General features: G+C 28.7%; 1 protein-coding gene across 1 annotated transcript; it reads left to right on the forward strand.

Moving 5' to 3' along the window:
• Positions 1-1462: 1462 nt before the first annotated feature.
• On the forward strand, positions 1463-13472 carry LOC130973894 (delta-1-pyrroline-5-carboxylate synthase-like). The gene is made up of 20 exons (XM_057898581.1): positions 1463-1805; positions 5949-6020; positions 6172-6275; positions 6524-6626; positions 6817-6978; positions 7614-7891; positions 8532-8682; positions 8996-9160; positions 9551-9628; positions 9886-9975; positions 10080-10166; positions 10500-10586; positions 10665-10761; positions 11096-11199; positions 11292-11367; positions 11555-11705; positions 11804-11872; positions 12551-12617; positions 12722-12792; positions 13089-13472. The coding sequence occupies exons 1-20, from the start codon at positions 1632-1634 to the stop codon at positions 13168-13170; spliced, it is 2268 nt and encodes a 755-aa protein (XP_057754564.1). The 5' UTR covers positions 1463-1631; the 3' UTR covers positions 13171-13472.
• Positions 13473-14731: the final 1259 nt, after the last annotated feature.

Raw genomic sequence — 14731 nt, forward strand, 5'->3', positions numbered from 1 at the left:
GAAACAAAACATAAGCATTCAAAAATTTTAAAGTCATGATAAGTTGGTGGATGATTAAATAAAATCTCAAATGGTGTTTTAAAATTAATTGCAGATGATGGAACTCTATTAAACAAATAAACAGCATGTTTAAGAGCATAAGACCAAAAAGATAATGGTAAGTTAGATTGAAATATAAGAGCAAAAACTATATTCAAAATATATTGATATTTGCGTTCTACCCTTCCATTTTGTTGAGGAGTTTCAGCACAATTACGTTGATGAATAATGCCCTTTGAATCATAAAAATCATGTAAAATAAATTATGGTCCATTATCGGAATGGACAACTTTGACTTTAGTGTTGAATTTTGATTTAAAAAATTATTAACAATAGAAAAAGTATTGAAAGAACAAAGATAATAAGTAGTTGGATTTGGCAAAAGTCCAAGTTGGTTTGAAGGACGAGTTTTTTTTATTAGAAGACTGGTTATTTATGGTTTTGCGATCTGAAAGATTAGTTTTAGCCTTTCTTAGAAGTGCCATAAGAAAAGAGTGCTGAGCTGACGAGAGAGCCAAAAGAGGCTCTGATGAAGTTGCTCGTGTGCCCTTTCTCTTTGACCTAGAACAGAGTAGAGAGGTAAAGGGACAGCGACAACGTTAATAGAAGAATGATTATTCATTGTAGGAGGGGTTGAAGGAGTTTTGGAATCTGAATTGATTGGTTTATCCATAACTGTTAACACAGTTCAAAACCGAGTTCTGATATCATAATAAAATTTAAAGAATACGCAAAGATAACGAAAGTTGTATTATCTATTTGTTGATTGAAAAAATTATAAAAGTAAAATTAATATATAAGCCGAAATTATAACCAAAATAATTTTATTAGACTCAATTTATGACCTGATGGAAGACTTTTTTATTATTATCATGAGTTAAAGTAAATGAATATTTAATAAACTTGACCTATTTTGACAATCTTAATTAATTATAATCAATTATATATTTCCTTATTATATAGTTTTTGAATTTAGAAAATATTGGCAATATATAACATCAATTTTAATTCTAACTTATATAAAATAAAATCAAATATACTAACCGAAAGCTATGTAGTACACATATAAATTAATATTTAAGAAAAAATTTTTTGGCACATATTAAAAAAAAAGTAACATATATATATATATATATATATATATGTTTGGTATACATACTTTTAGTACATTGAAACATATATTATATATTATTCCCGAAATATATGTCTTATGAACCTATGGGAGGCGGCGTAAACATGTGTAGTAATAATAAGCTTAAAATAAAGCATTTGTATCATATAATTGATCACTTGAACCGGAAGGAAATTAAGTACTTGTCAAGACTCAAGAGTAGTAAATTAAACTTTGTATTTTATATAACACTGATTAATCTTAGTAGCACACGGAAACCACATAACAACAAATAAAATTCGGTTTAGCATTCTTTAACAAACATGTCTGTATATACGTATGAATAATGTATGCATATATAAATACCCAATCGTTAAAAACCAGAACCAAGTGCTTTCAGAAAACAGCACCTTAGCTTGTATTCCAAATTAATTGGAGCTTCATTTGTCTAAGGTATCAGAACCAGATAACATACACAAAGATGCAGCCTCCCGTCAAAAATGGCTTCAACGTGTTTTTGGGCAACTCGACGGAGTGGCGCCTTTCGAATGGGCCGGCTTACTTGAACTCGCCGCCGGCATACATAGAACCTGAATCAGTCACCTTGGATCCTTCTCGAGCTTTCTTGAAGGATGTCAAGCGCCTCATCGTTAAGGTTAGTTATTATTTGTTAGTCCAAACAAATGAATTCTATTGACAACCATTTTTTTTGTTACAGAACGATCATGAAATTTGAAAATATAGACCTTATACATATATACAGAACAATTGTGCACTTATCATGAGTTTTATTTTTGGTATTTGGTATTATATATTTTTTTAAATTTCTCTGTTTTGCTATTTATTTTGTTTAAGACGCGAAGTAGCTTGAAAACCATTATACTAGTTCATCCCTACTGTCTTTTCCTTGTATTTTTATTTTATTCTCCCGGGGGATGGATTTTTTTTTTCTATTTTTATTTGTTATTATTATTTTTTAGAAAGAAATCTGCATTGTTTGTCCCCTGCTTTGTATCTAGTTTTACACAGAAAACCTTGTAAATGTTGCCCGTCTCAACTCCAAATTGGTTTTTAATTTGATTTCTTTTTTATTCGTTGCGTTTTTCTTCACGATGGCTCTTAAAACTGTGTTTTGGGTTATTTAATCTGGATATTTGGTATTTGGGGAGAAACGATGAGATTATTGAACCCATAGTGTGGTTCCACCAAGAATGCATAGTTCTTAGTTCACCATACTACTAGCAGCTAACGGAATATGTTATGCCTTGAAATGTCATGATCAAAGTGTCCTTGAATCTATATCATGGCTTATATGTAATTATGTTATGTAAGAAAATTTTTGGATTATGTCATTGATTGAAGAAGTTAGAACTCATCCTTGTATGAGAGTTTTGTGAAGAGATCTATTTTGTAAATTTATCATGTAGTGAAAGACTAAGGACCATTATTTTTATTAAAATTTAATTAGTATTTAATCAATAAAAAATATAATTTCACATTATTAAAAATATGAATAATAGTTAATTGATGACTATAAATTACAAAATATACTGACATGCGCATGGCTGTAAACTTCATTTCATTCTAATTTTTATAGCTTTACTTTTAATTTATTAACGAAAATTTATAACAAGGAAAAAAGAAAACAGAAAAAGAGAAGTTACCCATCCTAAAGTAGTCCCCCTCTTTTGGACCTTATCCTAAATTAGTTCTCTGAGGGCTAAAATTTGTAGTTGCTATCCTTCGTAAAACGTACCGCTATATTACAAATCTTTATCTATCTGTTGATACATCACCCTTTTATCATGAAGCTATTAATTTTTTTTTCTAAATTTTTTTATTCTTTCAAAATCAAAAATAAAACAAAGGTGATTTAAATTAATATATTTTATTTTTTTATTATCATGTCTTACCAATCTCCTGGTTGGCAGATCTCTTGATGCTAATTAAAAGTCTCGAAAGCATATTCATTTTATTGAAGTGAATCATCAAAATTTTAAATTTGATATTTAAGTTTTTAATAAATTTTTATTATTTTAAAATTTTTTAAATTTATTATTGTCAGAAAATTAATCTTTCTATGATTTAATAATTTTTTTAACAAACATGTTAAATATTAAACACTTAATAAATTTTATTATAAAATAAATAAGTCATTCTTTTATCAAAAGACGGATTTGTTTAAAAACTTTTAAAATTATAAAATATAATTAAAAAATAAATTATCTATAAATTAATTTAAATATTTACTCAAAATTTTATCTTCCCCAAACATCAGCCACTCTTTGTTTGTCAGACAGAATCTCCTTCTATCCACAGATGACAGACCACATGCATATTTAATAAATAAATAAATAAATATTGGTATGAAGGACTTCTGCAAAACAATAAAGAAGATTTAAATTTAAAATAGTAAAAGAAATTGCAAGACTATGAGAGAATGAGTAGGAGATATTTATGATTAATTTTGTTAAGATATTTAGTAAAAGAAATTTCCAAGTTTTTAATAAATAAATAATAAATTATAATTTATATTCATAAAAAATATAAATACTGACAAATATATTTATTAAATATAAAAGTTTTATTAAAAAATAACAAAAATTTAAAATTTAAATATTTTTGTTAAACTAAATTTATTTTTTATTAATATAATTTTAATTTTTTTATTTGATGAATATATTTGTAAACATTTATATTTTTTATGAATACCGATAATAATTTATTTTAATAAACAAATATGCGCCATCTGGACTAACTCAGTTGGTCAGGAAGAATGGTTAAATTCCTTTCTCTCCCAGTCCAAGTCGCATAAAATTGTAATTGAAAATAATAAATTTTAATAATTTTTTAGTATTATTGTTCTGGATCCGTCAAGGTGAGGAAGAGTATTCTTGACTCATGCTTTGTGGGTGAAATTTCATTTATGATTTATTTTTTCTATGCTAGCTCCCACTAGCTAAGCGGTTTTGTCATAGAATTATCTTTTTTTTTTTAATTATTAGTCAGTCAATAAAATAATAACAAAATTATATGATTAATAAATATTATTATTTTAAATTAATATTTAATAAATATATTTAGAACAAATTAAATATATATAATTTATATTTATATTTATTAAAATTTTTATATATAAATCAACATAATTTATACTTATATTTATTAAAATTTATACATATAAATTAATAAAATTTATTTATTAAAAATAATTTAATATTTATAGTGGTCAATTACTAATCAAAATCACTAAAATCGGTTGATCTTCAAAACTTCCTAACAAAATAATATTTGAATTTGACATAAATATTTTATTAAATTTGTTGTCCATATTTATGCCACCCTAAACTAATCTAACAAATTAGATAAGATTAGGTCTCCATATATAATCAACATATAGTTTTAGAAATTATATGTAATAAACTAATAAAATCTTATGCGTAAAAAATTAACTTCACTGAATATTATATAATATTTTATTAAAATAAGTTATTATGAAACAAAAATAATATGGTATAATATAAAAGATTTTAGGTCAGATTCGGGTCTTCCTGAATTCCATCCGGAAATGACAACAAATAAAAAAAAAAAAGGCTAATCCTAATCTGTTTAAATATGCTTTGGGTTAATGGGTTCGTTTAGAATCGGGTCGAATATTGTTCGCTCATAATAGTAGGAAGCATGGATCCATTCGGACTTGTTTGGGAAGTTTTAAAATAATTTTTTTGAGTTTTTAATTTATAAAAAATAGTAGTATTAATGTTTAGTATAATTTTTAAAATTAAATTATAATTTTTTAAAAAATTATTTAAAATTTTATAGAAAAATTTAAAAAATGACTTCTCTCATAATGCAACTATTTTTTATCATATTTCTATAAAATAAATATTTTTATAACTAAAAATCCAAACACAAAATAACTTATTTATAAATTATTTTTAATATAATAATTTATTATTTAAATTATTTTTTAAAAATAACTTAATTAAGTTATTTACTCAAATCTGCCTCAATTCTTCATAGAATATTCTGTTTAAGATATTAATGAATAGGAATAGCAACGTTGTTCTACGGAGATCCATGTGATGTGCAGTTTTACACTTTTACTAATACTATTATTATAGTATTGGAAAATTATGGCTTTGATGACTATTTTTGTGAATGTATTTCAAATGAGTGAAACAAGATCTATAATAATGTAAGGAAACTGTCGCATTTTATTGAATATGTGCAACATTAGATTTACTCATTCATTTCAGCTCAAACCATTTTCCAACATTGCACTGATTTTTTTCTTCCTCCAAATTTCTTTATATCCCAATTTTCCAGATTTGTTAACAATTTACACGTATAAACTGTTAGGATATAGTTGGTATTATTATTAGGTTTTAATTATTCTGTTAGTTTTATAATTTTATCGAATTTATAATTATATATTTTATATTATTTTAATTAATTTTTTATATTATTTTTAATTATATAATTAAATCTTTTTTATTATACAAAAAAGTTAAAATTAATTGAATACTTTTTTATAAATTAAAAGTATTTATAATTAAAAATTTGATTATAATAGTATATATTTTAGAAAAAAAATTATATTTTTTATTTTTTTATATGAAAAATTTAATTATAAAATTAAAAATAATAAAAATTTAATTAAAAAATATATAAAAGTATAATTGAAAATTTGATAAAATTATTAAGAATGATAAAATAATTAAATTTTACTATTATTATTATTATTATTGTTGTTGTTGTTTAATTAACTGATTATTTTATTTTCCTATGGTTGAAGGTTGGAACTGCGGTGGTTACTCGCAGCGATGGAAGATTAGCATTGGGGAGACTTGGAGCTCTTTGTGAGCAGGTAAACCCGTAGAGCATGATGCAGTGTCAAACTACTTAGAATAATATTGACTAATACCATAGATACTCCAAACCAGATCCAAATATGGTTAAAATCCTTACTCTGCTCATGTAAACTTTTGTTGTGACTTTAGAGTTATGTTTTCTTGCAGCTTAAAGAATTAAATTCTAGGGGATATGAGGTTATATTAGTGACTTCAGGTGCTGTCGGCCTTGGACGTCAAAGACTAAGATATCGCAGATTGGCCAATAGCAGGTTCGTGCTTTCCTTACATGAATTTGTAGAATGATATTTTCTTATATCAGACATAAGAGAATCGATTGAGTTTCAATAAATTACTCAAGTTTTTTCATTAGCACAATCTGAGCATGCTCCTAATTGTTTAATTAGGGTTTGACCTCAATGAGATTTAAGGGATTTCATGTTTAGAATAAGTTGATTTTAAGAGAGCAAGCAAGAAATTCTTAACCCTAAAATAACCGATTTAATTACTTATTATGCAGTTTTTCGGATCTTCAAAAGCCACAAGGCGAATTCGATGGAAAAGCATGTGCAGCCGTTGGGCAGAGTAGTCTTATGGCTCTCTATGATACCATGTTCAGCCAGGTGCTTAAGCATTTGAACCTATAATATGGATTCCTAATATCTTTATATCTATAACCATCACTCTTTGGTATATCCTTATGCAGATTCAAGAATGTATTAAGTAGTGTTTCTTTGATTGATCTCATATAATATAGTTTCCTCCTTAGTTATTGATTATTGATGCTGATATATTATGATTTGGTTGGTGCAGCTTGATGTGACTTCATCCCAACTTCTTGTGAATGATGGCTTCTTTAGGGATGCAGGTTTCAGAAAACAACTTTCAGACACTGTGCATTCACTATTGAATTTAAGAGTTATCCCCATTTTCAATGAAAATGATGCTGTTAGTACTAGGAAGGCACCATATGAGGTATCTTGATTTTCCTTATCACATTTCTTCATTTGAAATCACTCATATATATTCATGAGCACATCTAAGATTTTCTTGTTATAAATTACATTCAACTTTCTAATATAATAAATCAATAAGTGTTACCTGTAACATCAATTAATCTTAGCGGGAGATCAATGTAATTTACTATGATTATGGTTCTGAGAACCGCACCGAATATCAGTCGGTTCAACCTAATTAATAAAAAATCAGTTATCAAACTAGTCTGAATCGAGGTAAAAATCGTTTGGAAAGAACTGGTCAGAAATCGAAAAAATAGGTTTAAAAACTGATTAACCAATCGAATCACTGCGATTTTTTAATGGTTAACCGGTTTAAAATAATAAATTACAATTTTTTTAAATAAATGCATATTTTATACTTAAATATATTATATTATTATATCCGGTTCAATCCCGGTTGAACATCGATTGAATCTTTGAACCTCTAATTCCACTGGTTCGATAACCGGTTCGATTTTCAGAACTTGACTATGATTGATGCATTTTAAGCCAGAGCTGTTCCTTTGTGACAAATTACATTTGAAACAAGAAAATTTGGTTATCTTGGTTTTATGACATACAATTACATTTAATTGCAAGCACTGCCCGCAGGATTCATCTGGTATATTCTGGGACAATGACAGTTTGGCTGGTTTATTAGCATTGGAACTAAAGGCTGATCTTCTTGTTCTGTTGAGTGATGTTGAAGGCCTTTATAGTGGCCCTCCATCTGACCCAAACTCAAAGCTAATTGATACATATGTGAAAGAAAAGCATCAAAAGGAAATCACTTTTGGAGACAAATCAAGATTGGGGAGAGGGGGTATGACTGCCAAAGTTAATGCTGCTGTTTGTGCTGCTTATGCTGGCACCCCAGTCATCATTACTAGGTACTCTTTTTAATTTATGATTATCATTTATTTTGGTATGATCTTGCTGGTATAAAAAAGGGGGTTGATTGCTATGCATTTATAAATAGAGTGTAAAAGACTTTTATATTGTTTTAAAATTAAATTTTCGTGTGTTGTATGACTTGATATAATAGATTATTGAATTAAACGTTTGACGTAACAATACATGATTGAATATCTATGTAACACTTATCGTAACTTTTTTTTGTTTCACATTTAAGAGAAATAATTATGTGGAAGATCGAATAAATTACGGATGAAATCAAAGAATTAAAGGAAATTTGAGAGAACGAGAAACACAAAGAATCACATAATGTCCATTATAATCAATAATCACTAGTATTAATAAAATTTTCTACTGTAACTATATCTATCTCTATTAACTGGTCTAATTTTTTTCCCATTATAAATGTTGCATCCCATGCACTTGTTTGTCATGTTTGTTAGCCAATAAGTTTCCATTTTGTTTAGCGTGGTCAGAATTAAATTAACCAAAATGATAACAGATTAAATTTTCATTTTGAGCAATATTCATTCTTTTTATATGTACAAAATACAATCATACTTGTGGATTTTTCATATTTTTAATGGCTTTCATTATCTTGAACCTCTTTTGAAGTGGCTATGCAACAGACAACATCATAAGAGTACTCCAAGGAGATAGAATTGGCACTGTTTTCCACAAAGATGCACATCTGTGGGCCCACATAAATCAAGTGAGTGCACGTGAGATGGCAATTTCAGCACGTGATTGTTCACGACGACTTCAAGTAAGTAACAAGGCTTTAGCTAACATGTATCCTAAGAACAAGTTATAGTTACTATTAGTAGAAGTTTTTAAACTTTTACTTAAATAAATGAATAACAAATACACTGAAAATTTAAACTTTGTATCTTTTTCTATATAAATTTTTTTAATCAGTAACATTAACTTGAGCTGGCACATATTAGCTAAATCCAAGTAACGATTGCATTTTTATGCAATTAACCTTCTAGTACTTCTAGTTGCCTTTTTGGTTATTGCTAATAATGATACACTTGAATTGGTAATTGGTAGTCTCATTTTACTTTTTTCCACTTCAGTCTTTAAACTCTGAAGAAAGGAGGAAGATATTGCTAACAGTGGCAGATGCACTAGAGAACAATCTAAGCTTGATAATGGAAGAGAATGGAGTTGATATTGCTGATGCAGAGCTTGCTGGATTGGAAAAATCACTCATCTCTCGTTTGGCCCTCAAGCCTGAGAAGGCAAGAATTTTTATCACTTAAAAGTGAAAATACTGAAACATAACTATGCCCTCTTGTTTAGATCATTGACTTAAAAGAGAAATGTTATATGTATATATTACATATGTGGCATTGCTTATGATTGATTTAGTAACATGAATTCACCAATTAGGTATTGTATTACGTACTAATTCGTGTGTATCACATACCAATTCATCTGCGAATTGAAATGTCATATACGCTTATCCGTTTTCATATTTGAATGTATTTAGTTCCATGTAATTATGAATTTAACATGTGATTCGGCACGCTGGGAGACTTTGCTTACTTGGATGCGTCACTTTTGTGAATTCTTTTTTTCTTGATGTGATCATGTTCCTTGTGTCTCACCTATACTGTTTGTATTTTCAGATTGCTGGGCTTGTGAAATCTGTTCGAATGTTGGCAGACATGAAGGAACCTATTGGTCAGATTTTAAAGAGAATTGAGGTCAAAACTCCCTTATATCTACATATATTTTTTTTTATAAAAATACAAGTGACACTATTATTAGATCACATATGTATTCATGTCCGAATTTTCTTAAATTTGATAACCTTGATTCTTCAAGACTATATGACATGATTCAATGGTTGGATTGATAAAATTCATACAGTATGCAAAGTTATTAAAAAACGGTATAAGTTGGTAAGATTTATTATTTGCTTGCTACGTATTAGTTTCTGACTAGTGCTATTTGTATCCAGCTAGCAGATAAACTCACACTGGAGCGAATATCGTGTCCTTTAGGTGTTGTCCTAGTTATTTTTGAGTCACGACCAGATGCCCTTGTTCAGGTTAACATAAAAATACCATCCTTCTTAGTCCTTTTCATGGTGTGAATTTGTATTGTTGTGTTAAAACATTGATGATTAACATGTTTGCTGATACGGAATCATAGATTGCTGCTTTGGCAGTTCGAAGTGGAAATGGTTTATTGCTTAAAGGTGGAAAGGAAGCCAAAAGATCAAATGCTGCCTTACACAAGGTAAGTTCCTTCATTTTAGGTCATTTTTCTATTAATTGTTATTTAAAATAATATAAATCTATCAAAATTTATAGTACCAAGTTGCATATTTTGGAATGATCAAAGGAGGCAATTTGCAAAGAAAGGATATAATACATTTATTTTAAATTCGATTGAGTCGTACACCTTTAAATTCAAGATCTAAAGCACACATAACATAAAGCTCATGAAGATAAAATGCAAATAACCCTTTATTTTATATATGAGATTGTTGTTTTATCTGATTAATCTGAATCAGAACTATGTGTTTCTTTGAAGTATATATCATATTTAACATTTCATTACTTCTTGCAGGTTATTACTTCAGCTATTCCAGAAACAGTTGGTGACAAACTTATAGGACTTGTGACTTCAAGGGAAGAGATCCCGGATTTGCTTAAGGTTGATAAAATACAAGTAATACTCCTAACAATTATTTGTCCAAATGATGTTTATCAAACTAATTATACTCTGCAACAGCTTGATGATGTGATAGATCTTGTTGTCCCCAGAGGCAGTAACAAGCTTGTTTCTCAAATCAAGGAATCAACAAAGATTCCTGTTCTTGGCCATTCTGGTAATGTGACACATCAAGTTTCTTAAAAGGCTAAAGCTTCATTTTGGTCCCCCTACATTTTTAATTGAGCATTTCTTTGTCATTATTTTAGTTCTTTCGTTAGGTATTAGTTGATGTCTCACGTTAAGTTACACATGACATTTTCAACTGATGTGACATGCCATGTGTCACTTAACACGACACATTAGTAAATCTAAACTAAAATAACCAATAGAATTACAATTTCAAAATATCAAGAATTAATCATATTTACAAACTCAAGGACCAATGTCCCAAGTGAACGGTTCTCCAAATATAAATTATGATTCTATTAAGTTTTCATTTTTTTATGCAGATGGAATTTGTCATGTGTATGTTGACAAAGCTGCTAATATTGATATGGCGAAGCAGATTGTTAAGGATGCAAAGATTGATTATCCTGCAGCTTGCAATGCAATGGTAATTACAAATCTCGTCACTTGGAAATAATTGATATAAATTGTGTTAAAGGACTGTGCTTATTATAATATATTTTGTGCTGATTTTATTAGGAAACCCTTCTTGTACACAAGGATCTGTCAGAAACTGGTGGACTTAATCAACTTGTTGCTGAACTCACAAAAGAAGGTTTCAGCTTAATATAAATGGATTTAGTTATAATGAATAATATTCACTCAAAATTAATTTTCTCAAGAGTTTAACTTTTATGCATTATAAACATAAAAATTTGCACAAATATCAAATCTAATGTTTTCACGTAATGTAATAAAAAGAATTAATCATTTTAATACCCTTTTTAAAAATTTATTGGCAGGTGTTGAACTATATGGTGGACCAAGAGCAAGTGGCTTATTGAACATTACTAAAACAAGTTCTTTCCATAAGGAGTATAGCTCACTAGCATGCACAATTGAAATTGTTGATGATGTATCTGCTGCCATTGATCACATACATCAATATGGAAGGCATGCTAGTTTTTTTTGCTTATTTTTCGTTGTTTTGATTTTTCTAAAGTAATACGCATCATTGTTATGCTAAAATTACTTTCTTTACCATGTTGCAGTTCTCATACTGAATGCATTGTTACAGAAGACCCTGAAGTTGCTGAAACTTTCTTACGTCAAGTTGATAGGTACCTATAGGTTTTTATTCTTTCCATATTGTTTAACCTTTGATGTTAAATAATGGCAATAGAAAATAAGGATGCATTTAGATTCTATCTCCGAGATAGAAATACTAACACAATGACAAATAAAATAGATATAGGATTCTTCTCTTGGGCAAAGGATTAGATGGTCCCATTATGTTTGAGATTATTAAGTGGTCCTAATTAAAAACTATTAAATTCTAGTTTTAATGTATTTTTAAAATAATCCTTAGAAATTTATATTTGCAAACAAGTCTCTCTTTTTCTTTATTCATTTATCTCTAATCATAAACTTAGGATATAACAATGTTAGTTTTCCAATAGAAGAAGAAAAAAGTATTTATCAATGGTGTCCTTCATTATTCCAGGATGATATGTTCCATGAATACCGTCCATGGCTTTGAAATAATTCTTTCTCTGAGACATAAAACTTTGTCTATGTTTGTGTCACCACAACCAAAGGAGTTTCTATGTTCATTGTCAATATATTTCTATTATTTAAATGCATCTAATTTTGTTTGAAACATAATTCAATATCTTTACATTGAATGACATTAATGTTTCACGGAATTTCTACACATAACTTCCCCATGAATATGAATAAGTCATGTTCTTTACTTTACGTTGATAATTTTGTTTTATTTTGTCCTGATAAACAAATAGTGCTGCTGTATTCCACAATGCAAGTACAAGGTTCTGTGATGGAGCACGCTTTGGTCTTGGAGCAGAGGTGGGTGTATCTTCTAGAAATGACATTGTGTTTGTAATAATCACATTTAGTTTCACAAATGTTATTCGTTTTCTTTATTATTATTATTATTGATCACTGATCAGGTTGGAATAAGCACCAGCAGAATTCATGCTCGAGGCCCTGTAGGAGTTGAGGGGTTATTAACTAGTAAATGGTATGGACTCCTGCACTTTTTTCTTGATTTATTTTTATAATTTAAAAAATAAAATAAAATATTAGCACCACCAACAGGCTAACTGAGAAAATATTTTTTGTTATTCTGTTGTATGTTCAAAAAATAAAATAAACTGTTGTATGTTTTATTATGTTTAATTTTGTTTCCTTATATGCTTTCAAGAACTTGTCAACTTTTTTAATTACAATTATAAACTATTTGCATGAGTTACGAACTAATAAATACTTTTCAATTCAACAAATAATATTTACGATAAATGATACAATTTGTTGCAGGATATTGAGAGGGAGTGGGCAAGTGGTAGACGGTGATCGAGGGATCACTTACACTCACAAGGAACTTCCAATCATAGCATGATTATATATAATCTAAAACAAAAGGATAGTTTTGAAGCTAAATATACATTGGCTATGTATTATTATTATTATTATTATTATTATTATTGTTGTTGTTGTTGTTGTTGTTCGTATCATCATCAATCCAGCAGCTTTTATCTGTTGTATTTAAATATACAGAAGTTGCTGTGATGCTAGCTAGCAGTGTACAACCTTACCATAATTTACTTCCACTTTTTCCTTTTCCTTTTCTTTTTTTTTCTTTGTATGAACGATATTGTTTAACTATGTTGATCTTTGATGAAAGTATTACTAGTTACTAGAGACTCTGATACTACAATGGAATAACAAAGTTGACACCACACTAGTAATGTGAAGCAAAAATTGCTTGTGAACATGAATATATTCTTATTACTATTATTATGTTATGAACACATATGCCACTTCTGTTATCGCATACAACAAATAGACAGGGGCCGGAATGGGGTTCTGGTGACGGGAAAGCACGTTTCGGTGATGCTTTTCAACTCTATAGCTTCAGTTTTCGCCCATCGCACCGGAGGAAACATTCCGGCTTATTTACATTGTGTTGGTCAAAATGTTTAATCGCATTAACTGTTTTCTTAGGCCACTTTTTTTTTTGAAGTAAAAAAGTTCAACACAATAAGGTGAAGTAAAAAAAAAGAAATAAAATCTCATCATGCTAAAAATAATAACCCCTAGCAATCTCCGGTATTGTCATTAATAATCACAGGGTTCACTACCAATCCACTCATCATAATTTGTAAAGGATCTGTTAATAATATACATCACACTTGAACTTTGATTTTTGAGGATTCTATCATTTCTTTCTAGCCAAATTGTCCCGCAAAAAAACCAACAAACCACCGCTTCCGTTCCATCTTTCTCGCCGATATATCCGTCCAACTTTCATAGTGTTGCTTGAGCATAACTAGAATAGTCTATATTCTTCTAGGAGCGAACAACCAAGCACACTACACCTGCTAAGTGAGCTCACAATCAATAAATGAAAAACATTTTAATAAATTTATGACATAAAAAACACATGTTATCATTCTTAGGCCACTTCTTATTCCCACAAATGTGTATTATACGGTTTGTTTTGCTTTTGCAGTGAATTAATTAATTAACCATGCACCACCAAATCTAACACATATTGGTCAAAATTCATGCCAAATGCTATGGTGTAACAAAATTTACACACACGTCTACATCAAAAAATGGTTAATACAAATGCTCTATTTCTTTACTTAGGGTAGCAAAGAAGCTAATTTTCAGAAACTTAGACCACGCTGTTACATGGTAAATCTAAGCATTATCTTCAGTAGCCTAGTTTATTAGTTGAGTTAATAGTGAAAATTGTCTTCCCAAAATATCTCGATCTCCCTTTTCATTCCTAAAAAAATAAATTAATCAAATTCGTTTTTAAATAATTTTTTTTAGTCAAGTTCATCCCTATGATAGTTTCTTAACGCTGTTGTTAATCTGCAAGGTGAAATGACAGCGCAGCATAGCAAACACTTCGTTTTGCACTCTTCAATTCTTCATCTCCTGAGCAAGCG

This window comes from Arachis stenosperma, chromosome 4, assembly GCF_014773155.1.
Source record: "Arachis stenosperma cultivar V10309 chromosome 4, arast.V10309.gnm1.PFL2, whole genome shotgun sequence".
Taxonomy (NCBI): Eukaryota; Viridiplantae; Streptophyta; class Magnoliopsida; order Fabales; family Fabaceae; genus Arachis; species Arachis stenosperma.

Bases quoted from the DNA above. Each gene is read 5' to 3' on its own strand.
- LOC130973894 (XM_057898581.1), top strand. From the start codon at position 1,632: ATGCAGCCTCCCGTCAAAAATGGCTTCAACGTGTTTTTGGGCAACTCG. The intron at 7,892-8,531 runs GTACTCTTTTTA...CCTCTTTTGAAG, and splicing joins ACCCCAGTCATCATTACTAG to TGGCTATGCAACAGACAACA. The intron at 12,793-13,088 runs GTATGGACTCCT...AATTTGTTGCAG, and splicing joins GGGTTATTAACTAGTAAATG to GATATTGAGAGGGAGTGGGC.